Here is a 27188-nt window from a genome sequence, read left to right on the forward strand (position 1 = left end):
TTACATAGGCATTTAGTTTAATTAGACAATTATAAAGCATTCATGATATACAAAACCATCAATAATCTTAAACATGGATTTAGTAGATCAGCTACTCACATTTTTGTTGCAAACGCAGAATTTAAAAAATTACGCTATATGCCAAGAAAAGGTAAGTCAATAACGTTATATAAACCAGTTATTAGATTCTACTCCCCTGCCATCCGCCTGCACAACTCTTCTGTTTCTGTCAAAAAACGAATACATATTAGGCAATATCATCTAAATCATTGTAAACAAAGACTGCTTAGAACAAGTGTAGTCAATAACAATATTGTTAACTTGCACAAATCACACCAGAGAATGTATGTGTTTAATGAGAGCATGTTGGCTCAAATCCATGTTTTCTTTTTCAATATTGCACTTAATGTTTGCTACCTTCTGGAGAATCTGAAGGATGAAAGCTTTAACTAAGATGCAACCGATACAGACCAAGATTTTCATTTTTATCTGTTTGGTTAGGTAGTCTTCCTTCCTTCCTTCAGCAATAAACAGGAAAAAGTTATAAAACATCACCGTGCACACATTAAGAAACAGCAAACATGATCGAAACAGGAATTTTGTCATCACAGCTTCTCTAGAATAACAGCAGAAAAATTCTCAAAGCCAAACAAAAAAAAACCCATACTGTTAAGTCTGACTATGTTCCATTTCTGTAAATAGTGCTGAGATGCAAACCACAGTTGTCTCGTGTAAATACACATATGGGAAGTTGCAAAAACCACCAAATAATCCAGTAAAACTGCAACTCTAAATAAACTGATACTGAAAACTCTGAACTTAAGTGTCTGAACTGTACAAGCACCCAAAACTTTGTAAGCCTCAGCTTTAAGATGTTATGTCATTTTATGAAAAAACGTGATTTGCAGTTTAAGATTCCTTGGGGGGAAAAAAAAAAACAAAACAACCCCCCCAAAAAAAACCTATGAAGCCAGCAGAGTAGTGAAGAAATCATGCAAGTTTCCTCTCATTTGAGCAAAAAAAAAAACCAACTTTACTAGTCTCAGTTTGACTTTTGAGTTGTCAAGCACAAGTACAACTCGTAACATGAAGGCCAATATTTAAGAAAACAATATATGAACTTAAAATAAGTTCCAAATGCACAGATTTTCCTCCTTCCCTCCATTTCAAAGTTTAAGCTCTGGATTTGAAACTCACCACTTGACAATGATCCTCTTTAAGTAAACATTTGAAAAGAGATATTAGAGCTATCTGCCCCCACCTCAGAGAGACAATTTACTAAAAATTCTTAAGTTAAATACATAAAAGTGTGAATGCAAACAATTCTCTTTTTCACAAGACAATTTAATCATAAAGTTCTTAGAATTATTCTAAAAATTACCTCAGGTAACTGAGAATTTCGGTCACTGTAATTAACACGTTTCTTGTGTGTTTTGGTCAAAAGTTTAATTAAGCAATATTCTTGGATTAACTAATCCAATGGAATGCAATACGCAAACATTTGCTTTCCCTCTCTCCGTAAGATTATTTTGCAGCCACTTCAAGTGGGGTCTTTTAGAAAAACACTTGAGTTTTCTGTACCTCACAAAGCAGTAGTATCTCCAGATGTTTAGATCTACTTTTCTGTTTTAGATATAAAGTAATTCAGCTTTGGGAGACGGCTAATAATATCAGAAGTGCAACAATGACCTTCTGAAAAGGGTATGATTCTGCAATGACTGCCTCTTTCCGTGTGGAAAGAAATTTACTACCCAGATATACTGGTTTATAATTGGAGAAATACTTGAATATGAAGGTTGATTTTTTTTTTTCCTCCCTAATATTTCACCAGGAAGGATCAACAAGAATGTTAAAAATGAGACTTAACTGTCTGAAGAAGGTGAGGTGAAGGAAGCACTTGTCTAGTATCATCACTTGACTCTAACTCTAGAACAAAAGTTTAATATCACAGAATGTAAAAAGAGTCAGTAATAAAATATACATTAAATATTCCTCTTACTTCTGCTAATAGGAACATACATACAGGGTTTTCTCATTTACCAAAAGCCTCTGTAAATGACCTGATTCTAAGAGCTTCTTTTTTTGTAGATACTGTAAACATTTAGAATTTCTAAGGCTAAAAACAGGCACAAGTCTTCCGTGAATAGTTATTATTCCTAAAAGCATTAAGGAATATATTCCGAATCCGCTATTCCTTTTTATAACAATGGAAACAATTGAAATATATTATCATCATTCACAATGGTGATTGTTAATTAAAAAGAAACATAGCTTAATCGTGACAACAATTAATAATATATAGGGAATACTCCTATATTTTTTTTAGTTATCTATTACATCAAACTTACATTTCCAGAATCTCTGTGCTGGGTGTTACTCAATGTTATAAAGTGGTAAGTTTAAGTAGTGACTAAAACATTTCTAAGTGGGTAAAATTCGACCATGTTACGTCAGCATTATTAGCACCCCGGCCTTATAATAATGCAGGTGAGATCTGCGATATCCATTTTGCAGACCATGATACCAAAGCCACACGGTAGGTGGCACCTTTCAAAAGATGTTAGACGCTCCTCTCCGTAATTTCCATGAGGTGATTTTGTTTTGTGCCTCGTTAAGGTACCTGAGCCAACAGTCTTGTTTCAGGCTGGTTTTTCAAGATTTCAGAAGTTTTTCAACCTCTGCGACAGGTTCCCTTTTGCTGAGCAGCTAAGCATTAGCCAACATTTCAGCAGACTGATTCCAATATATGTTAGCAGCAATGCGTTTCCAGAGACACGGTGCAAAAAGATTAAAAGCAATTGTCGTCTAGAAGTCCTTTTATCCTCTGCACTGTTCTGGGCAAAATAACTCACCACCAAGTAATCTTGAATTCATAGATAGGACGCTTGCAGTAATAGTGATTTATCAGGTGTTTATCACACACCCCAATACACTGATGATCCACGGTTATCCCTCTGTCAGACAGGTCCGTCACAATACAGTGCAGAAGATCATAGACATCAGCCACAGCCTCCCAGGGGCCAAAAGATACATCTACTTCGCAATGATGTTCAAAGAGCTTCGTCTCACTTTCACTCCTTTCAAAACGTAAAGAGTTGAAATGTGGGCACTCATAGGGAGTGATGGGCATCTCTTCTTTGAAGACACAGACCTTCAATTTTGCAAATCTTGCTTTTCTTTGCATAGCTCTAAGTTTTGCTATTTCGATTATCCGTTCCAAATGATCTAAAAAACAATAAAAAGTGGAAAATAACAATGAAGCACCTAGTAAAAGAAACCAAGTGCAACTACTTCATGTGAAACATATTACTTCAGTGATTAACAAGTTACTCAACATAATATCAGCAGCAATGCGAGGTTGCATGCAGCTAGATATATAGTAATTACATCAATCTCAGTTATCTTGTGAACTTGGTGTCTTTACTTTCTGCCCAAATGTTCAATTCAATTGCGGGTCCTACCAGAACAAATGCAGAGGCAGATTCTCATTTAATAATAAGCTCGGCATGTTATGGCCTAGATCTTGCTCCCTTGTAAAACAGCGTAAAAATCTACATCCTTGGATACAGCAGAACAAATCTGAGGTGGAGACCTCTCAGATCTAAAGAGCCGGAAAGATACATAAGAAACTTCTCAAATACGATGGAATTAGTTTGGAAGCTGAAGGCAGATCAGAAAGCACCATGTATACTACTTCAATTACACTGGAAGAAACAGTCAATGCTGCTTTGTTTATTTACCTTTGTAATACGGCATCAGGCCCAGGAAAGCTTGTCTAACTTTTTCTCCTTTAAGCGGCTGGAGATCCTCTAGATTGTCTAGCAATGGTCCTATGGAGTAATATTGTGCTTCCTTGTAAACCAACCTCACTCGCTCTCTTGGTGGCAGGTCACCAGATCGTAGAAAGTTAAGAATGTCTCTAAAAAAGGGGCAAAAAATATTGTTAAGTAACAAGTTTCTGCCAAAAGTGCTGCAGCTTGGAATGCTGAGGAAACATTGGATATTCATTGTTTCTTCTACTGAGCTAGAAATTCTTACGCTTAGACAGTAACTGAAGTAAGTGTGAGTCATATTTCCAACAGATGCTTTTTAAAGCATTTGCCATGTTCAAGTTTCCAAGTCATCATTTCACATTTTGACACTGTTAATGTCAAAACTCATTAAAAAAAAAAAAAACTGTCATATTTTAACAAAAAGTTCAAGGTGGAGTTACCACTTAAAATAGAAGATGGGACAGAATTTCATAGGGAAGAGATCGTAGTCAAATTTAGGTCTGTGACAAAATGATCTTTTCCTGGAGAATCACATGCATGGACATTTTATCCCACACAGAACCAGGATTCTGGGTGAATACACGGTGCATTTGCAAAGGAGATGTTATCTTCCCAGGACCAGGGCCACATACGCTTGTAGTATTATTATTATTAATAATAATAATAATAGAGAGAGAACATTTCCTTGTAGTTCTGAAACACTGTTAAGCAACAAGACTTTTAACCAGGAAATAAATCACTTCATAAGCATTAACCAATCAAACTATTATTGACCGTATCAAATAAAACAAGCATTACTGCAATCTTCATTAGAATGTCAACAAATACAGCAAGCGCTAACTTGTCTCTCTGTTCCAGCTATACTTTGAACTCAGATTGATAACATCACAAATTAATTGCTTTTCCAACAAAGCAGCACACACTTCCAAATGGTCAAATTTAAAGACACAATCATTTTCCAATAAATACAGTGGCTTAATCTACTTCTGTCCCAGATTATGGTACAATCCAAACGTGCTTTGAAAATAATTAAACCCTTCTCTGTTGAAGAGATTAAGGAAATATCTACGAAGGAGAAACAAGAAATATAAGTTAAATTGCAAAGTGTCCTTTGGGCAAAGACCTTAACCCATGAACACTGCTTACCTTTTCTAGCAACCTCACTCCAATTCGAACAGAATATTGGTAAGATCATGGTGAGTTTAATTTAAAATAAAACAAAAGCTAAACACGTAATCAGGAAACCTGAAGGTGAAGGAATCTAGCGCTATCGGCAAAAATAATTTTAAAAAATAATTCTTTGAGGCTTGTGCTTTTTTACTAGTTACATTATATCCTGTTTAAACACACAAAAAAAAAATCACACGTTCAGTTGCTTAAGAAACCTAGATGCACTCCTTCCATCCCCCCCTTATCACAAATACTGTAATATCAATTTAAAACCAATGTTGTACAAAAAAGCTTCCTATGAAAAGCAATACCAAATATATTCTTCTTTAAAACATGAAAATCACTTGATACCTTGAAAGGAGACGCTCTAGAGAAGACAATGCACAAATTCAAAACATCACTTGCTTTTCTTTTCCCATTGTAAAACTGAAGCCCTTCAGAATAAAAGAAATAGCTTTTTAACTGCAGAGTATTATTCTGTTGAGACGTTTTGAAGGTGCGGATGCCAGTCACATTTACCTACTACACAAATATGATTTAACTTGAAGGGAAAAAAAGAATATAAAACTTATTTTTCTTCAAAAATAATTTTCTTCAGTAACAACTTTTAAAGTATACTGCTGAGGACGCTGTACGTACCCAAAGTAGGTTCCGTCTCTGTCAATGAAGTATCTGCCTTCAGCATCTGTTGGAATATAGTGTCTTCCACTGAACATAGCCGCCAACATCGTGTCCTCATAACGTCTCAGCGTTGACAGTCTTGTTGTAAAATACATGCCTCCTACGTTTAGTGGAACAACTTCTGGAAACTGCAAAAGCAATCATATCATCAGAAATGAGCCTCTAGACCTTTGTGCAGACATGTTCAGGCCGAAAGGGTTACAACTTCTAGAAGACATAGCATACAATTTTTGCCACTGTGACATAACTTGGACCGACAAATGCTTCTTTCCTGGCCTGCTGCCACAAAACAGTGAGGTTCAAGGGTTAACACCTTGAATACTTTGCCTGGTTTCTGGGTGTAATCAGTGAATGTTTTAATTTTCGTTGGAAACCTGACAGAGCAGTAATCACTCAGCTTTAATACCCGATATTCGTGAAAAGCATGAATGCCTGCTCTTGGCTCTTTCAGGGAAAAAAAAAACCCCAAACCAAAAAATCCTTCTCACCTTTACACACAGAAACACACACACACAAACAAAACATAAGAAATCTCAGGCCAACCCTGGGACTTGCACTCAGTTGCTACTCTACTGGTTCCTTTATGCTACACTACACTACTATAGTACACACTGAAAAACCCCAGTGATTCTGTATTTATGTCAGGTTTACAGCAGGCCTGAAACCTTAACACGACACCTTAAGATGCGTCGTACCTTAAGGTACCAGAATAAACACTTAGTTGTACTCGTCAAGCCCAAACATGGACGGAAATTCTGAGTAATGCCGACAGGCTATTGAACTAAATTTCAAGCGACTTAGTTGTATTCAACAATTTAGCTACTAACGGAAACTGCACTGGATATCCATAAATACCCCAACAAAGAAATCCTGAATTCTTTGGCAGCTGAGCAGTACGTGCTGCAATAACCAGACCTTATCAGATGGAGAGCCCTTACCTGCTGAGGCAGCAGAGGCAGCGCTTGTCCCGCCTGGGTCGCAGTAGGAGTGGCCGGCTCTTGGAAATCATCCTCTGCATCCGAGCTCGACATGGCATCATCCGGGTTTCCGCTCACTTTGCTCTGCCCCGTAACTACCACCATCCCTCTGGCTCTGGCAAGCAGGGCTGCTGGGTAGGCGGCCGTGGCAGTGCTAAATGGGAAACAAGACCCAAATTCCTCAGGCGCGCTCCCCACCAGCTGCAGGTCGTGTGGCAGGCAAGGCAGGGCACTCCCCGGCTTCACAGCGGTAATTTACACTGGCATTGTGATTCCCGGGAAGTGAATCACGGCAGGGATGAGTGCTGCGCTGAGAAAGAAGCCGGGAGAGGGCTGTCTGTGCGGGAACGCGGTTTGCGGAGCGGTACCGAGGTCCCACCGTCACCGGCTGGGTAAGACACCCGCGTCCATTGGCTGCGCGGTGCGGTGCGTGATTGGCTCGGCCCCGCTTTTGCAGCAAAATGTCATTTGCTGGGCGAATGCCGGGGGGGCGGCTGTCCCACCCGCCCACGGCAATAGGCCCTCTGCAGCGGCACCTCCCGAAATGCGGGCTGGCATTGGCCCCGCGCCGTGCCACCCCGCGCTCCGGCTGCCGGCCCAGCTCCCGGGCATCACCTTCAGCTGCAAAAGCGGGATGGGAGCCTGCTGTGCACAACGCCCCGCACCGCAAAGGCGCTCCTCGGCTCTGGCATTTCCTGTGAAACGAGGAAACTGAACCAGACAGAGAACACAGACCTTTTCCGGCCACTGCATCGCGTGGTACTGCACGCAAACACACGCATCTGATTTGCAGGCGTTTAACTCCACGTAGTGTATCGTGCCTTTGCTGCTCGTTATCAGTTTCCTTTCCTGTACAGAAAAAAATGCACCCACAATGCTTTCACCGCCCCCCTTCAACCAGAGGGCGGGACGGACTAACAATAAGCTGCACTCTAACAAAAATAATTGAAAAAGCAGAGTAGGACAGACTACAAACCCTGCTGTTCTCCTTACACGGCACTCTTATGTAAAAAGTACCTCTGTTTACAAAATCCTGCTGTGTCTCCAGCGGCATCGCAACATCCTGACAAATACAATAAACTACGGGGGGTTTTACCCAGCTCTCTAACCCTGCAAGCTCCTTGTCTCAAATCACTATAAACTACAAAAAGAGAAGGAATATTTGCTCGAGCACGTGCGGTACATTTATTTATCGACTAAATAAATGCTTCATAAAGGTTGCTTCCAATCAAAATCAACGAGCAGAAATGACACAAAATTTTAACAGCCATGACTGATTATTCCACCTCCTAATCTGCTAACACAGTCACTATGCACATCGTCAGGCTGTCTGTAGATTTCAGCCCTTAAAGGAAAAGCTGCAAGTTCAAAATGAACCCACACAGAACTGGGATGCTCCTGGTCAAAACAGGAACTCTAGAGAGCTAATCAGATCAAAACCTCCACATTCTGGGGGAGTGTACACAGCCTTCTTTAACCAAAATTGGAAGGTGAATTCTAAGATCCTCTTTAACACCCTAATAAACCTAAATAAGTAGGTACCGTGAAGTTTCAAAACCTTCTTTTTAAACTGCAGCTTGTTAAGAGGTTTGTCTCAAGGTAGGTATTTAATTTCTCTTCTCTACAGTTCAAGAGACGGACCTTTACTTCGTAATAATTTTTCCACCAGAGTACAATGCACAAGCAGATAAATAAGGATGGAAGAGCTTCTCGATGTCCACACCCTGTTAACAATTTTAATATTTGTCCTGAAACAACATCTATTCTGACATCAATAATTATCCAAACAAGTCAACTATGCCTCACAGATAAAGAGCATATACCACATAAATTAAAGATTATTTTGGTATGGACTCCTTTACGGAGGTAAACAAATTATCAACAAGAAACAGCTCACAGAAGAATAATTTATCATGCATAGTCAGAATTGAGTGTGAGCCTGTGTTTACTGTGAATGTATTATTTACAATGCTGTTACTTGACACCAGTGCTTTGACTGCTCTATTTCCAGTTCTCACCAAAAATGTGATCTTTAACTGTCCACATTTTTCAAGAATGTCCCATAGATTTCATGTCAATGGAGCGTACTCTGAATAAACAAAATTCAGCTCCATTAAGTAGACTGGAGTCATGGACCACAGAATGTGTTTTGAGCAAATTAATCCATTTGGCACTGTACCAAAAAGGTCCTCTTTCCCAAGAGAAACAGAAGTTTAAGAACAAGGAATTCTTCTTCCTCTTTCATAACCCTCCTCCAACATGACACCAAGGTTTAGGAAAAGAAACATGTGACAGCTTAGGTTAATTATGTTATGCTCATGAGTAACAACCTTCTTTGCCATTGGAATGGTCACACAATGCCATCTCCTAAATAGCGAGGTTTAGCATACAAGATCTCAGCCTATAATTAGTCCAGCATTTCAAGAATAAGATTAGAGACAGTAAAAGGAAAAGACTGATCATTGACAAGCCTAACCTGTTTTTTGATGTTCATTAAAAGGGAGCTGAAGTTCCTCTCTAGGTTTGCTTCACTTCGTGTTCACCCGCAGACAGGGAGCAGTGAAACAGCAGTATGCTGACTGGAGCAGAGTCCTCCTAAAAGAAAAAGACAAGCTAATCAATGGCCACACAATCTTCTGCATTTTGTTTACGTGCATTTAATGAGAAATATGCATCCATCTGAATATCCTCTTCTTGTCACTTAAAGCATGTGCACTCATTATTATTAACTAGGCACAGAAATATTTCTCTGTTAAATACCTCATTAAAGTTACAGGGTTTGTTTTCTTTATTTAAACTAAGTAAATGCACCCATTTCATTTTCAAATATGTCTAGGGCCAGATCATCAGATAATTAATGAGAAAACATCACCAATAAACAAAATTATTTCTAAATCAAAGATTTAATTGAACCGTAGGTCAGCACCATCTAATACTACCAGAAATACCTCCTTTCCAGTTTACAACCTGCCTGTCATTTAAACGGTAGAGATTACTTCCCGGAGCTTTGTTATCATACTGTCTCACACCACAGGCACACAACAAAGGCAGCTTGCTAAATGAACTGGACCTGCAAGTTTTGCTTCATTCCCTAGGGAATGACAGCAACCCTAGAACTGCATTGAGCTGTACTTGATCCTTAGACATAAAAAAGCTCTTCAAGGCTCTTGCGTTCCCTTAGCTTTTCCACATCAGTTTAAACTTTGTCTTAAATACCTTCTGAGGTTATACTGGGGTTGGTAAAGTCACATACCCATAAAAAACGGTCAAAGTCTTTTTCATCAAGGTACTGATGTATGAATCCATGATAGGAGACCTACACGAACTGCTACTGAAAGCTAACTCATTGGAATGTGCATATTTTGGGGAGATATCAACCAGATTGTTAGAAAGGCTCTCCTTTTTTTCAAGAGAAACTAAATCCCTGTGAAGATGCAGAATGAGACATGACTTAGCAGTCTCTCCATTAGCACTCTTCTAGAGATTCTGATGATCAAAGGTTTGTGTGAACAAAGTGGGAAAAGGTATGACACCCAGTTAATTCTAATGAATCTGTGTCAGAATAGCAAAGAAACATTCTGAAAAAGGCCACGGATCCCTGAGCTGCAGTAAATTGTAGTATACGCTTGTCTGTAAAATTCTGGGCACGCTCAGCATCTCCAGTCATTAGCAAAAGACAACATAGAGTATGATGAAGGGATACTGTAACTTAATTTTGGCGTTGGAGAGTAAAGACACAGCGTGCGGGAGGGTGCGATGATCATCATTCAGTGATGATCATCATTCAGTGACCTCCTCGGGGAGGGACGGGACAGCGGGGAGGCCTTGCTGCAGGGTGCTGAGTGACCAGTGGACAAAGGCTACCCGAGCTGTACCGGCCGGCTGCAGCAGCTGCCGCCTCACACAGAATTTCAGGGCACAGACAAGCTTTTTGGAGCCTGGAGCAGCTTTACAGCTTCACCATCATGAGGTGCGGAGGCATCGACCCATTTCTGGACAGGCCGAGTCCCAGGCGAGCTCGGAAACTGAGCCAGCCGTGGGGGCAAGCCAAGCGCCCGGCAAATTAAGTATTAATTAGGCACTGAAATATTAACTATCACTTGGCGCCTTGCTAGGTCCTTCTGAACGGCCTAAACGCTACCGCAGCTCACCAGGCAGCGCCTGCCCAGGCGGGAGCTGACTTTCTCCGGTGTGGCCGGCCCAGGTCGAGCTTCCGCCGCCACCCCGCCCGGCGACGGCCCCAGGCGGGGCGGCAGCTCCCCGCTGCCCCCGCAAACCGCCGTCCTCCCTTCGGCGGGCCCCGGCCCGGGCAGCCCGCGGCGTTTTCCCGCCTCTCACCTGACCGGGTGCCGCCGCTCGGTTACCGGTGCCGCCGCCGCGCTCATGCCCCCTGCCGGGCCGCGCAGGAACCACCTGCCACCACCGCCGCGTTTTCCGCGCCCAGCCCGGCGCCGCGCCGGCCGCCCGCCGCCACATCTGCCGAGGGAAGGGGAAGGGCCGGCAGCGGGGCGGCGCCGCCTCTCCCCTGCCCGCCCCGGCGAGGAGCGGGCCCGCCCGCGGTAACGGCGGCTCCAGACGAGGCGGGGGCCGCCGCGCTCCCGCGTCACGTAGGGCTCATCCGGGTCCTGCGCGGGCGGGGCCGGGCACCGGGACCATCCTCGGTCCACGGGTGGGTTTTGTTTGGTTTTGGATTTTTTTTTTTTTCCCCCTCATTTCTGCTCATTTATGAAAGGAAACGTCCCATACCTCATCAGTTCATTACCGCTCCGTTAGAAAAACGCTTGTGCCGGCAGCTCGCTCTCGCTCCACGGGAACGGGAGGCACCGGGGTACCGGTCCCCGCCGCCCCGGGGGTGAGGAGCTGCCGGTGTCGGCGGCAGAGCGGCCGGTGTTCTCCAGGCGGAAAGCGAAGGGCAGCAGTCCCCTCTGCCGGCACTAGAGGAGGCTCCGGCCTCACTTTTGTAAACAATTTTTTTTTTTTTTTTCTTTTTGCATGTGGTGGGGAGTTGGTAAATCTGTACCAAACTGTCAAATTAACTTATTTCCTGAAGTTGTTCATTCACTGTTTTTCAAAATACATGTTAATGATCTCAAAATGGAGTTATAGCAACAAAAGAAACGAGAAAAACCAAACCTTTAAAGTCGTAATAGAACCTGTGGAAACACAAGGCTTTTGGGAAAAAAAAAAAAGTCTTCTCCTAAAATTGGTGGAGGAGCTGAGGCCACCTTCATTATTCCAAAACTGAAGGAACAGAAAATGAGACAGAAAAAACATCCCCAACACGCTCAGCTTTAGGACATACAGGGTTTTCCGAAGCAGTTCCGCTCCAGCAACACCTGCCTGAACACAATTGCTTTTGAGGAACAAATTCACTAGGCTAAAAATTGCCTACTTTTTCCTGCAGTAAACAAATCTCATGCTACTCTTTTATAACTCTCAGTAGGATACTCTAATTTACTTTTTCCTCCTCACTCAGCTATTAAAAGCAAACAAAATGCATTCGATTGCAAACCTTAAGAAGAGATCCAAACCCAGGACATTAGATCACCTCTTCCATCCGAGTAACACATCAATATCTTGAATTATTTAATTCTTAACTCTCAGGCAGACACATAAATTAAAAAAAATATAAATCACATTTAAAGCATTTATTTTGAAAAATAAAATACAAAAGATCATTGAATTGTAATTGTACATGTAATTTATCAACTTTGTTTTTTAAATAAAAGATATTTAACAATTTCCACATGTGAATAAAACAAACAACGGTTCCACCAAAAATCTTTTAGGACAAGCACAGACCACTCTTTTGAAAGCTGCATACATTTAAAACCAAACTGCTACAAGGAAAAAAAAAAATAAATCTCTGAAGATGGAGTTTTGTAATTAAGACACAATGGCAATTTCAGAGACAGGCATTGCTTTGCATTTTTTAAAACCTTAAAAAAATAGTTTTGCAAATGTAATACAGTTCTACATTAACATCAGTGTTGTTTTTTTTTTTTCCTTAAACAGGTTTACATGCGCTCACAACAACAAAATTTGGAACAAAAACAGTATGGAAGAAATGGGGGAGAAAATTCTGAAAAAAGCAGGCCATGAGCAGTACACCTCACTGATCTCAGCGGGACAGTCCTTGAAAGATCATTTCCATTGAAAAGGCAGCAGTCTTTCTTTCTTTCTAAAGAAGAAGAAAAATAAAGTTATGTTTGAGCTTTCAATGCAATATTCTGGTTTTACCCCGGCAGCATTTTGTAATTACAAATAATGCGTAATTATGAGTAATCACTGTTATCTCAGTAGGTGAAGTCACGGTCAAGAGTAACCGCAGCCACTAAAAACTTCCTTGTAAGGAATGTGGCTGCCTTTTCCAGCATTTATCATTAGATAAATTGAGCTTATTTAGATGTAAAAAAGTTATATCTATCTGAATCTGCACTGACATTCAAAATACTTGTGAATGTAGACTGCATATACATGCTGAAAGTCTCTCTTAGTTACCAGGTACCGGTGGTATTACTGCTAGGAAATTAACGATTGGGTTTCTCAAACTGGACAGCAGCTTTAGATAGAAATATTGTAGTTTTAAACACATCTGTCAAAGATGTAAGCAGCAACATGAAGCAGATACTTCAGTCATTTTAACATTCAGTACATGAAAAGATTATGGTTCCTCTATCGATTTCAGAATGGAGGTCTGCAATTCATCTTTGGAAAACGTCTATACCCATTATTTCTAATTGGTACGATGCTTTTGGCAGTATTTAGGGCTACAGAGCGAGCTGTATTTATGGCCACTACAAACACCTACGCCAGGTATACTTGTGTGGCATGTTGCTTTTGGCTGTATTTAAATTGGATGCATTTTGCCATCTTTTTTGTCAAGCTAGACCATTTGATAACACCGTTGACAAGTAAAAATAGTGGATTAATACAGTAAATTTTGCACTATTAATTTGTTAGCTAGTGTGGCGTTTACTGAGTTCCCTGCACAATCCTGCCATTTTTAATTCAACAACTAAAATACAGCTTACTGAAAATACCAGCTATGGGACATATTAAAAGCAAATTATACAAATCAGCTCATCTTTAGCAGTTTCCTCTATCTAGGAAAGGCAATTGATTTAAAGAGGAAAGATAAAGACAATTAAGAATAATCTTTAAAATTTCACTATTTCGTTAAAATTAGGACCTGAATCTGTTGTGCAAGTACGCCGTAGTACTGAAAGACACAGAGATACTGAAGTGAGCAAAAAACTCTGCTAAAGGATGCCTGGATGAGCAGTGGTATAGTTTTACATACTCCTTTCAATTTCGAGCTCTGAAATAGTGCTGACAATCCAATAGCACAGCAAATACTGCAAATAGTGATGAGCCACCTAGAACTGCGTGGTGATTCTTAAAGCACATGAACCACACTTTTGTAGCTCTTACCACTAGGACTTACCTCAACGTCATTTTTACAGACTCTGAATCAAGATCCTTATCTTCCTATTTTTCTTTTCCAGAATCTTACACTGAGTTATATAAAGTTTAAAAAAAAAAAAACAAAACACCTTAACTACATCAAGAGCAGCAAATAAGCAGGACTGCATGCTCTTTTATTACCTTCTGTGCAAGAAATATCCATCGTATCTTCTATTCCATGGGTTCAGTCTGTCAAGTAAATAACGACAATGAAGTTAGCTATTTTACATTAGAGGAAAAAATACAATTATCAGCACCAATGTTTGTACTCAAAAGCACCTAGCTGTTCAGTTGTATTATGTTAATTTTATCTTTAATATTATACAAAAGGAGAACACTATCAGAATCAATTTCAACTCCAGCGTCAGTTTTTATGGTTTAAGCAATATTCTCTTACTATTTCACCGAACTTATTTTTGCTTTTTAAGTGATCTTTCTTTGCTTTGGCTAGATCTCCTCAAAGTTTGGTAAATACTATAATCATACCAAGCTAATCATGCTAAATTTCAGTTTTTTGATATCTCCCTGTCATATGGCTAGTAATAGTGGACCAAGTTCTTTTGAGGTATCACAAGGTAACTGGAAAATACAAACAGCATATTTTAACTATCTGACACTGTTGACAGATCAAGGATCATTTATTTTGCTAGCACACTATCTATACTCAGTGTGCTAAATTTTAAAGATAGCTCATCTCCCTGAGTTTTCCAGAAATCCTTACCAGCAATATTTTATCTCCTTCTGTTCCACATCCTATGCTTACAGATAAAGCTGCAGCATATATGGCTGCAAGGCTGTAGATAACGTTGAAGTAACCACAATAATTGCATTTGACAGCATAAGAAATAACTACAGCACGCTTTCTCAGTACGATTTGCTGACAGTAACTTTTAAGCAGCACACATTTAAATAGTTGCCTTGCCGCTAAGCTGCGTAGACATTTTGGCCAGCGGTTGAGAGTGAACGATGCTGTGAGCAACAGCACATTTAGCTGCGTGGTGCCAGGTTCTTAATGGTTTTCTATTAGCTGAGCACAACTTGCAAAGCATGAGCACTAACTGTTCAAAGGGTGAGAGCAGGCAAACATCCAGTAAAAAAAAAAGCAAAGGCCACAGAGAGATTTATCAGAAAGATTTGGTGTCCACAGCATAGTTATGTTCTGAAAACATGAAACAGACACTACGGCTATTCGACTTTACTGATCCATGTTCATTTTATCTTGCCACGAGACTTCCTTTCTACTGTCTTCTTTGGCTGGAACAAAAGAAACCGATTTTCCTTTTAAACCAGGAATTAAATTTTCATTTGAATTAATGGAATATGTCAAAATGCTTTGTTTGCATGTGGTAGATTCTGATGTGTATTCTTCAACCTCCACATCTAACAAAAGTCATAATAAAAGAGTCTTTCCTTAATACTGGAGATCCAAAGTCAAGAAAAGCTTGTGCCTGGTAGGTTTTTTCTTCTTTTAAAAGTAAAGGCACTGCAAATTATTTTACTTTTGATAGGCTACTTACATTCTAAGTAAACTTCTGTACCATATGTATCATTAAGGACAGGAAATCAAGTAGAAATACAAAGTAATGCGAGCATTATAAATCACTTGCCTACTTCTAGCCATTTTACAGGCTTTTCAGAAACCGGGATAGAAGCATACAATCTCTTCCTCTTCTGCTTAAAGTATCAGCACATTTGGCTACAGTTATGCTGCAAGTTACCATTTCAGTGTACTGCTCTGCCTACTCACTCTCATCTTTAAAAAGCTAAAGTAGCCCCCCTTGAACAGCAGTACCCTGCAAGAAGATGAGCACATGTGGTCAAAGTGAACCCTGGTCAGTAAGGAGACACCCCCCTCCCACCCAAAAGAACAAACTGACTGAACAGAACAAAATATAAACCAAAAATGGTGGTGGCCTCTGGCCCTGGGAAAAGAAGAGCAAGGCCTTGCAGGAGGCTGAAGGAAGCTCTATGATTGGCATTTTTTGGAAAAAAAAAAAAAAAAAAAAAAAAAAAAAAAAAGAGATAAATTAGCAGCAACAACAACAAAAAAAATAATGGGTAACTGAAGGCTTGGCAACCCACAGCTCCTATTGAGGCTAACAGGAAACAAGAATGCCTCTTGCTCTTGTAGTTGCAGAGATACAAAATTCTAGAGGCAGAAAGCCCCTAAAATGCTTCCTCTCCCAATTCTGCAATGTGGTACTCCTGTATATGCAGGACAAAATGTAAAAAACCTAAGTATTTTTCTACCTAGCTTTACTTGAACACACAGAGACAGTAACAGTGATGAGCCACTTCCTGTTTTTTCTATCAAAGCCCAGTGTACAGCGCTTTATGTGGCATTTACACATTTACCATCAATTATACAGCCTACAAAACCTGGTATTTCTATGAGCCCAGTTGAGCAGCTCTTAACCAAGGAAACAAAACCAACTGCTACATGTTCTACTTGTTTCATAGAAAATATTTCATTTAAGCAATAAAATAAAAATATTTTATTATTTCTCTGATAAAGGCAAATTAAACAATTTGCTCTTTGTCTAGATCATTTGCTCTGATTTTTTATGGCTAGGTTAGCAGAGCTTAAATCTGCAAGGCTACAGGAGGGAGAATTAATTTCACTACACATGGGGGGGGGTAACCAAACAAAAACAAAAACCCAAACAAAAACAAACAAACAAACAAAAACCAACCAACCAACCAAAAACCTTACACACAGAGAAGCCCTTCAAGCTACTGAAACGGAGCACTCCAACAGGCAGCTCTATGGAACAAGTCCATCCTCTCTGTTCTGTCACCTTCAGGAGACACAGAAGAGCTGCCCAGCAGGAAGGGATGCCATCTTCCAAACCGAACTATGGGCCGTAAACGGGCTGGTGGTGACAGCCCAAAACCTTTCCATCATGTCTGCATGAGGAAAGGCCATGAGGCTGGAAGCATGCCTCCCACACATTCACATAGCTTGGGGGGAAGGTATGAAAAGATCCTGTGGTTTAAGAGAGCTCCATGATAAGGATTTTGCTTTTTCAACCACTATTGCAAAAGTTAGGTCTCTGGGGAAGGGGATGACAATAGCATTTGAAGGGTACCAGATTATGAATTCTCAGTAAAATCCGAAGTTCAATGGCTCGCTTATTAAATCAACACAGGATCATCATCCATGGCTGAACTGATCATTTGTTTTGCCTGATACAGTAGTATTTCTTTTTTAAAAATCTCTAATTTATCTCTGCTCTCTGTACTATACTTGCTTTAAATCTTTCTATGTAAGGCAACAAAATATAAAGCTTCTCTACAAATAAAAAACTTTGCAATTTGGACTACACAAAAGAGAGCCAAACTTTCCTCCAGTTTCACAGCAGTCTTCACTCAGCTCAGGTTTACAGGCACCACAGTTTTGACACCAGAGTTACACATGCACTCAAGAGAGGCTTGGGACTGTGGAGCCTAAGAGCAAGAGTGCTGGAGGTTCCATCTCATGGACAAGCTATTCTCTTGTAAGCTCTACTCACCTATTCTCTTACGATCAAACAGAAAAATCACATTTATGAAGTGGTTTATACAGACTAGCTGCATACTAACTTGCCACTACACCCACAAAAAGGAAAATAATCCAATACTGTACCTGTGGCACGTCTTTAAGGAAGTCAGGAAGCTGGAATTCACCTTTATATACCTGGAAAACAACAAAAAAAAACCCCAGTATATTACTCATTACTATCATTCACTAGTGTTTGAAATGCTAAAGAGCTTGTTAAGAAAAAAAAAAGAAATAATTTCTTCCGGGTTATTGGCATCCAGTAATGCTAATTCAGATCTAGCTAAACTGAACACAACTGTAAAAGTCTGAGGTAGTTCTACAGGTTTATGCTCAGCCTTAGCCTTGATCTGTGCTCAGCAATCTGGCTTTGTTTGCAGTAAAGTGATAAGACCATAAAAGTCGTATTATGTTTCAAGCTTGCTCAAATGAGGAATCATTCATGAATTAAATCCTGTATAATTAATTCGCTGTGCTTTTAGGAAAAGATTTTTTTAATAGGATGATTATATACGCTAGGATTGAGTTGCTACAACATTTTTAAAGTTCATATATAACAAATCTGTTGCTTTACATTTCAACACCTTCAATAGATCAAGTTCCCTTTGGGCTTAATTACAATTTACAATTAAAAGTGTCTCCATATGAAGCTTTCCGAAGGAGCTAGCTGCCACGATCTCATGGACTGTGTCAGAACTGATACACCAGCCAGGCAGCAAACAATCAGTTCTCAAACATTTCTGTTTTCCAGTTTAGAAACCTCAATGAATGTCACATATTACAACATTTTCTGATGTATCATAGTATTTGTCATGTACCAAACATATATCATTTGTGCAAACGTAAGTATCACATTTGAACAACTGATCAATCCCACCTTGCTATGCTGTCAAAGGAAAGGTCTGTTTGTTTTCATATAGTTTATGGAGACAATGCAACCACAAAGTCTGGAAATGCTAATAACTTCGCTTTCAATTTTGCTAAAATGGTCAACACTCAAGGAGAATCAGCATCTCCCTATTTTATGTATATCTATCTCTCTATTCCACATATCTAGCTGGTGTAATTTTCAGGTAACAAGAAAAGTCCAGATATTTGCTTAATCCTTAAATGTACTCAGATCCCATTACAACAGGTACAGATATATTACTAGCCATTTTCCCCAGGCACGCCACGTCAGACCCTGAGCCACTTCGCAAACAACTGGGTAAGCTCAGGCACTTTACTGCATCCCTGTAAGCACACATCTGGAAAACACAGGGCTGGATAAGGCTTACATTTTCCTTTATTATTTTCATATCATTTAGTCATTAATTTACCTTTCATGTACAGAAACGTAAAAAGAAAAATAAAATTAGTGGGATAATTCTTTCCTATACTGATAGACACACAGATTTAATAGCTTCACGTAGGGGTACAGAGGAGTTCCCCTTACTCGAGGGGCTGTCAGTTACAGTCAGCAATTCTTATGATTATGAATTTCTACCACAACTGTAGCCTCATTACCAGCCTGATTTCATGAGAGTTTGTAATTACCATAATTTCCAATCCTTTAGAGCTTAATATCACTTCAGAAACAGTGCTGTCTGGAGAAAGAACAAGCAATAAATATCCTCAAACATACCAACAGCCACAGCAAACAAGTGTTTCCACTGTCTGACCAGTTAGGAAATACATTGCCAACGTATTGTCTTCTCTCTAGGGGATATTTCCTAAAAGCTGTTTGCTTCCGAGATTAAACTGGAATACACTCCAACGAGGGGGGGAAGTATTCTTTTTTTTTTTTCTTTTTTTTTTTTTAATACTTATACTTGAAAGGAAGGGTTTTGCCATCCTTTCTACTGAACCAAAAAGACCGAACACCTCAGCGCAATGAGTTCTCCGTAGTCTTGTGTAGCTGTAATCATATAAAAACCAAAAGCCACAAACCTACTTAGAAAAATTCTATAAATCCATAAAATGGAAGTGGAGCTACTCAAGGTCGCACTCTCTGGTCTGCAAATTGCATCAAAGGAAGAAGATTCAGGAAGTCAAGGGATGCTTATTAACAATATTCATTTTCGCCGCTTTCCTATGAACAGATGACCGGAATACAAAGCTGTACTGATTTTGTCAATACAGGGCAGTGGCCTAGGACTGCAGCTGAGTCAGGGCAGAATTTCCCGTCCGTCAGACGCCTCACTCCACAACAGGCCTGCAGAATTAAACCGTGTGACTCATGTGGAGCAGACTTCAGAGCTGGCAGCTCTCACCACTCCTTACTGCTGGGCTAAACATATCCCAACAACATGGCTTCACTAAGCCCCAACATGAATTATACACATACACTGCAGAACTCCGCTCCTTCCGATATTCCGTGTTTTAGATAAATAGAAAGGCTGATTCAAAATGATAGGCACGGCTGTCATTTATATCCAGCCAGGGGGTACTGTCATTCCCATGGAAACCTTAACGAAAGCCACACTGGTCAACTATTCAGCATGTGGCTTACTGAAGCCTAGATATACTATAAATATTTATAAATGAAGGAGAGTATTTCCTATTTTCAGCTTTTAACCGAGACATTAAAATGCAGGCTGTGTCCTACAGAGCAGAAGTGGAAGTTACAAAACAGCAATATTATAATTTAAAAAATGCTACATAACAACCCAGGCAAGGTTCACAGAAAAAAAAAACAAACAACCAACCCAGCATCTTTTATTAGACTAGCGCTGATGCTGGAAGAAACAGACCTCTTCACATTTTCTGGAAAACCACTACAGTCATTAATCACTGATTAACTCCCAGATAATCAGTTAATTTTAAAAAATAAGTTAATACTGATGATGATGGTACATTGTGACTGATGCAGAAGCAGAGGGATTAAAACCATGTTTGTCTCTCTGGAAGCCTCTTTCCTTCTCCTGCACTTACAACCTGGTCTTATTTTTATATTATATATCCATATGAATGTCTGCTCTAAAAGTTTACCATTGTAAGGCCCTTTGTAGGAACAGCACTTACCCCTAATAAGCTGCTGACAGTGGACAGTCAAGGGTATTCATCCATCAGCAATAGTAAGAAAAACAACAACACTAATGTAATAGCCTGGAAAGATAAGAAAATGTTCCAGGGGCATTCGATAGCATAGTCACATGAAATATCACCATTTACACACCACGATTTACAATGGCAAATCTAACCAGGGACAACTCCAAGAAAATTAGGTTAAACACACATTAATTTTGCCTAGTTTTGGTTCAGAACTGACATTACCTAGAATGCAGCTTTTGTCGAGATTGAGACTGCATAGAAACTGGTTTAAAGTAGTTCCAAAAACAGTGAGTGGTTTCTTATGAATCGAAACCAAAGGATCAGCTGCAATCCAGAAAGTCTACAAAACAATGACTCCGTGCGCAGCCAAAGAAATTAAGAGGTTTCAGATTCAAAATTCTTTTCTGACCAATTTCTAAGTCTAAAGCCCATTATTCAGAGAGTGGCAGCAGAGAGGCAGAAGCAGGACATTGGAATGATTTCCAGTCTAAGCAAGAATTTAGTAAAACTGAGCAGAAATGGTGTTTACCATTTCTAAGGGAATTATTTTGCAAGTCCACATGGGAGATCTGAAGTATACGTCAGTTTGTTGTTCAGTGTTGGCAGTATTCAGGCTGTTCTATTAAAAAAAAACAAACCAAAACACATTCTTACAGCCAAACTAAATGCATATAATTCTCAAAAAGAGATCAGAAAACAAGTTTCACATCCAGTTGTCTGAGAAAACTCTTATAAATACACAAGGAGGAAAACGACAGAAGTGTAGCTCAGAAGTGTAACCTGTAACTCATCTTTATAGAGGATTAAAGCCCTTCTTTTCACACACTTTCAAGACTCGTTTAGAAAGAGTCAAATTATATTTGGTCAGTTCTGGTACACAGAGGTAATGGGTCTTTTTGTAAGTTACTCTGCAAGTAAGCATACTTGGGCTTGCTACATTTTTCAAAACATCAAAGTTGCAGAGCTATATAGATAGCTGCAAAGCTATCAACGTTTAATTGACATCTGAGATGTAAATATTTACCCAGTAGGAACAACACAAAGAGCAAGATTCTAGGCAGGCCTATGAATGTCTGCCAAAAGGCAGCTTGCAGCCCTACCTAATTTTGTATTTTGTTTGGTAATAACTCTGTACACCTCACTAATCATATATATGCATAGTGGGTTATAAAAAAAAAAATAAAATAAAATAAAAAAGAAGAAGAATAAGAAGAAGATACCAGCACCCTCTGGAGAAAAACAATGCAGTTGGGAATCCACATCTTGGAAGAAACACCTGCTAAAGAGGGTATTAAACAAATTTAAAGGACTTTGAGAAAATCTGTGCTGTTGGTGCTCAAAATACAGATGAAATAAACCCCTCATTTTTGTTTTATATATCAGAGAAAACACCCATAAAGCCAAATGCCTTTAGGTTTAACTTAACCGGCGTAAATAGAGATGCATGGCCTCGAGCAGCCTGTCATTACAGCATACCTCTGCAATTACACGTTACCAGCACAAGTAATTATTCTCATGCATTAGTATAAATATGCTTTACAGCCTTTATCATAGATTGTATTTGGGATTTTAAAGACAGAAACAAAGTCTTGAAATCAAGATTGTCATGGACATCTCGAGTCTCAACAGCAGGAGACATTTCCTCACAATTTAAAACACGCAAGAAACAGGAGTTAATAGAACTCCTTTTTCTTCTAGATATTACTGCAGAAAATACTATCAACAGAACATAAACCAGAGACAGATAACAGCTTTCAGATGTGATCAGAAGGCACACATATTAAACAGTTATGATGAAAACCATAGCTTTTTCTATAGAGTTCCGTACACTTCCATCTCTCGATCTCTCCAGGGCAAGGAACGTAACTTCATGAAGAAGTCAGAAGAAATGACTGGAATATGTATTCCAAGCATATAAATTCATTTAGTGGGAAGTACGTGCCAAAGAAAATCTGATTAATGTGTTACAGATGTGAGAGGAAACCGCTTCGCCAATCATAACGTAACAATAAGCCGGTTTCTAGCGGGCACAAGTCGGAGTCTTGCAGTTAGGAGCTGTTCTTCACTTGCGGTATATTCTGTTAAACTGCTGACATACACTTTTACACAAACTCACAATATTGCTATGGACATACCAGACACTCCTCTAACATGGAGTGATTCTACTTTTGTAATTCATCATTCGGCTACCAGTTCAGACAGCTTAACTGTTTGCATTTTCTGCATCACTTGCAGATGAAAACTCCTTTTAGTTAGAGGATGCTATTTTCCTTTATGTTCAAGATGTAGAATTTGTTAAAAAGATAAAACACAGAAGTGGTTTTTACAGAAAAAAACACAAGACAGCACAATCCTGCAGTCACTGAGTAACTAAAGGTTGCCTCTCCAGGAGGTCACACGCAGAGATCTGCTGAGTAGTGCAACACTACTCAGATCTTGTTCTGTGCTCTGCGTTCCGTAACTGAGACAAGATAAAGTGCCATAAAAGATAATATTGTCAGGTCTAACATAAAACAGAAACAAAAAGTAAAGGGCTTTGTTACTGAAAACATCAGAAAAATCTGTTATACTCGTGTTAGATTTGTACTCCACCAGTGCAGCTGCTGTCAGAGATGTCTCGTTTCGTAACACCACGTACCACTTGGAGCCCATCCGAAGAAGAGATGAAGTTAGCTTCATGCTCTGTTACTTCCCAAAGCAAAACCAGAACTAAGATAATAAAGTACAAATGCTGGTTGCATCTTATTATTTTTGTGCTGTATTACAGGAGCATGGAAAACCAACCTGACCATCATTAAAGTGAAAAAAATCCAAATTTAGCAGAGAGCATCGTTTTCCTTGCATTACCTACAAGCACATAGAAATTCCAATTCAAGCACTGTACTTTAGCTAGTGAGAATCATCGTTTTGTTTCCAGACTGCAGGAAAAAAAAAATATTTACCCTGTACAGATGCAAGTCACCAGCAGGGGGACAGAAAAGGAGAAAAGAGGAAAAAGAAAAACAAGAACAGGACTTAACTGTTCAGAAAGCTTAGGAGAAGCTAATATTTTGTACCACACTAGCCATTCCTTTCTATTTTTTAGTACTAGCCCTTGTTTTAGGCACTCTGACACTGTTGGTTCTTAACTTCGGGACCAACAGCAGCAGCTTTGAAATTGCTGAACAGTATTTTCACTGCTGAGTCTGTTTGTAGTGTTTTCCAAGAAGTGATGGATTTTGCTCAGTGCAGTTAGTGCAGTGTAGTGTAAGTGCAGTTCTACAAACAGGATCTAAACATGTTTTAAACAAAGACATTGTGCAGTTTAGCGTTTGGAATCTTTTAAAATTATCTTCTACAGCCCCGACTTCTAGCCATAAAATACTAACTACAGAATGCTGACTACAGAATACTGTCTGTATTCAAAAGAGGCTTTTAGCTACGAGTATTTTTGCGTACTGAGCATTTTTCATATTTTTATACCACTCACCTTTACGATTTTGTATGCACAGTATAAAATGCTTTTAATCCTACAAAATAAGAACACTCTGTAACAACAAGAACTGATTTGTTTGTTGTCTGATAGCAATAAACTGGATGACACAGTGTTGTTCCATCCTTAGGTGGAGCCAGAATCTCCCCTGACAGTAATTTCAGCGGTGTTGGGCTTCCACCCTGTTGTTGCAACTTCCACAATCCATTTAAGCCAGCATTATGTAACCCCCACAAAACTTAAAAACTCCTCCCCTCAAAACCACACCAAGAAAAAAAAAGAAAAAAGAAAAAAAAAAAAAATCAGTCCTTCCCCCTTATTATGGCTTTCTGTCTGCCAGACTGGGGCAACTTCCTTCATCTGAAGTGGTAGCTCACACCGTTTTAAATGGACTAAGAAAGGACAACGGTATAGGAGTAGTAAGTGTCAGATAATTCAACTTTATTTCAAGTTAGTATAGTAACCTCAGAGTGATTAACACAATACAGTTCCGCTTCAGAAGTCTAAATTTTATCTGTTTTCAATGAATAAAATTCAAGTCCTATATTCAGTTTAAAGTCCTCAGAGGCCATAAATAGAAGTGTAATAGAACAGCTTCTAAACACGAAGTGAAGCAATAAACAGTTACTTGCAAAATTTTTATATATTCTTGTAATGTACTGAAGAGTAACTTTGGAAAGGTTTTATTTGGACTGCTTCATCCCCAACAATATATCCAATGCAAAACTCTGAAAGACTATCCCAGGTGAGGAAATCGAAAAAGGGAGCAAGAACAAGAGTGGTGCTACAGTAATTTACAAATTCACCAGCTAAGAGTATGCAGTAACACACTGAACTTGCCAAGTGTCAGCTCCTAAATGCCAGAAAAATCTAGATCAATACATTTATTTATTTATTTCAATAAATGCCCTCTTCTCCAAGCTGCAGCAGCAAGAAATAAATTAGGACAGGTTCACAGAAGAGAAGGGGAAACCCCTGGGCAGTATATGCTATCCCTGATGGGACATCGCAGTTCCATCTCCCTCCTTTCTTCCAGCCCCTACTTCTCCCAGACACCTTAAAGTGTTTTGAAATACCTATCCCCAAATAAAACAAAAATAAAGCTGTGGGGAAAACAAAACAAAACAAAGTATTTTTCAGAAGTGAGCAGCTCCCACCGATGACCAACCAGAACATTAGATATTTCAAAACTTACTTGGTTCAGGGCCAAGCTCAGCGGCCAGCATTTTGGCAATTTGCTCCGCAAGACGCACGACTGCCAGGAAGCCTGGCACTTCTGGAGAGGGCGATGAGCCTGCTGCCCTGAGAACTGGGTAACCTAAGCAGCAAACTGGTCTGGGAGTTAGGAAGCCTTAAATCTTGAAACCCTAGGAAGTCAGGGCATCAACATGTCCATGGTCACAGAGAAAGGACCCAATGGTCCAAGTAGGGATTTACTGGGAACCAGCTGGGAGGAAACAAAGCAAAGTGAGTGGGGAGGAAATTCAAGCTGTCCAAATGAAAACTGGAACACTGGCGTGAGCCATCGTTTTAAATGGCTCCTTGGGGTACAGGACATTTTGAAAGCCTCATGTTTCTCCATTTTCAAATGCAGTATTGTAAGTTTTGAAGATCAGCCATCTTTAATCCTTTCACTTGTTTGTATTTTAGTCTTGATTCAGGACATCTCCCTCATTTTATCTCTACAAACCATATAGGCAAAAGTAATTTTGTTAAAGAACAAGTGACTAGGAAAGTACATACTGCATACTACAATAATTAAAATGCTATCTTGGCCTGTAAGTAAAGCTGTTAAATTAAAATAGCAGTCAAAATAGTAACAAATGTTCCATATGCTGGGGATATTTAGATCAGCTATTATAACAGTAACCTCCAGTTTTTCATGGCTGTTTTTAACATTAGTAAACTATGCTTCAAAGCAAATGTGTGAAAAAGCCTCAACACACTTCAGCCTTTTAAATTAGGCTTTAATTTTTTTAAAGGTATGCTCGTGGCTTTGTGTATTACCTGAATCTCTCTTGCATTTTGGACTGAAATAGATTTCAAGAAGCCACCCAACAGTAAGCAACTGAAATCCATACACTTTTTTACAACTCAGACCGAGCTTGCCACGCACAGGTAGAGGCCTCAGAAAGTTCATCATACTGTAAAAACTTATTTAAATTGTATCATTAAGAGATAACCAGCCTTAAATTATTGCACTACAATACAAATTTGTGTCTGAGTCACTGTTTTATAGTATATATGGTAGGTGCATGAGGATTTTGTTGTCAAGGCTCGGAAGTAGTATTGAACACTTTTTTTTTTTTAAAGGGGTGAATTGAGCGCAGAACAGTTCGTTTGTGAGCCTTTAAAAACAGTAAGCCCCAGGAAACCTGTAACAAGCTAACCACCAACCCTACCAGAAAAGGTGGGTTACCTTTTCCAGGCCGAGCTAACAACTGTCAAAATAATCAATCTGCCTTCCCTTAATACATTGATCCACTGTTTAATGAAAGTTTCCCAGGGAGGGCTTCTAAAAAGAAATAATTCAAAAATGGCTAGACACTTCACAAAAGGTAATTTTTTTTCATTAGTATCTAGGCCATCAGCATGCCAACCATTTTTTTTCTTGTTTTTTTTTTTTCCTTTTTTTTTTTTCCCTAAATCAGGAGGACGGTGGAAGATAGTCCTTTTAAATTATTTAATTCAATTTTTCCAAGGATTACTTTGCTGCAGCAGCAAAAGTCACCTTCTTTTAATAAAGTATACATTCTCAAAAGAACAAGAGTTAATTATTCTCATTTCAAACAATGGTAATGAGCTTTTCAATGGATACCTCCAGGGATAAACAGCTGTATAGCCTAACTGCTCGAATTCCAACAACATTAAATTCAGACTAAAATCCTTAAGTTTAGGTTAATCAGCACCAGACCTTTCTCCATCTTTTGTTTGTTCTACAAAAGACAGCACAGAACTGGAAAAATCTAACATTTTTATCATCTTCGGCCATTTTTATCATCTTCGGTCACTTTTCAAATTCTACCAAGTATTTGGGGTTTAATTTTGTGACAGAGGTTCTGCCAACCCTCATGTAT

At 39.4% G+C, this 27188-nt stretch overlaps 2 protein-coding genes across 6 annotated transcripts in view; both read right to left on the reverse strand.

The window, feature by feature from the left end:
* KCTD7 (potassium channel tetramerization domain containing 7) lies at positions 1 to 11114 on the reverse strand. The gene is made up of 6 exons (XM_086763051.1): positions 10940 to 11114; positions 9078 to 9196; positions 6563 to 6755; positions 5583 to 5752; positions 3741 to 3919; positions 1 to 3225 (listed from the first exon to the last, which is right to left on the reverse strand). The coding sequence occupies exons 3-6, from the start codon at positions 6704 to 6706 to the stop codon at positions 2849 to 2851; spliced, it is 870 nt and encodes a 289-aa protein (XP_086619177.1). The 5' UTR covers positions 6707 to 6755; positions 9078 to 9196; positions 10940 to 11114; the 3' UTR covers positions 1 to 2848.
* A 1120-nt stretch (positions 11115 to 12234) lies between these two features.
* TPST1 (tyrosylprotein sulfotransferase 1) overlaps positions 12235 to 27188 on the reverse strand; it is a 31825-nt gene continuing 16871 nt past the window's right edge. For 2 of the 5 annotated variants that reach the window (XM_086762999.1, XM_086763000.1), the window contains exons 4-7: positions 17694 to 17744; positions 15247 to 15322; positions 14210 to 14257; positions 12235 to 12774 (exon numbers count right to left, since the gene is read on the reverse strand). In XM_086762999.1, coding sequence (XP_086619125.1) covers positions 15278 to 15322; positions 17694 to 17744 — 96 coding nt within the window. In that variant the 3' untranslated portion in view covers positions 12235 to 12774; positions 14210 to 14257; positions 15247 to 15277. The remainder of the gene's footprint in view (positions 12775 to 14209; positions 14258 to 15246; positions 15323 to 17693; positions 17745 to 27188) is intronic. The other 3 variants (XM_086763002.1, XM_086763001.1, XM_086763003.1) reach the window with 3 other exon arrangements.

This window comes from Chlamydotis macqueenii, chromosome 19 (genome assembly GCF_036417535.1).
Source record: "Chlamydotis macqueenii isolate bChlMac1 chromosome 19, bChlMac1.mat, whole genome shotgun sequence".
In the NCBI taxonomy this organism is placed as follows: domain Eukaryota; kingdom Metazoa; phylum Chordata; class Aves; order Otidiformes; family Otididae; genus Chlamydotis; species Chlamydotis macqueenii.

Bases quoted from the DNA above. Each gene is read 5' to 3' on its own strand.
- KCTD7 (XM_086763051.1), bottom strand. From the start codon at position 6,706: ATGGTGGTAGTTACGGGGCAGAGCAAAGTGAGCGGAAACCCGGATGAT. The intron at 5,753-6,562 runs GTAAGGGCTCTC...TTGCTTTTGCAG, and splicing joins TGCCTCTGCTGCCTCAGCAG to TTTCCAGAAGTTGTTCCACT. The intron at 3,920-5,582 runs GTACGTACAGCG...CCCCTTTTTTAG, and splicing joins AGAGACGGAACCTACTTTGG to AGACATTCTTAACTTTCTAC.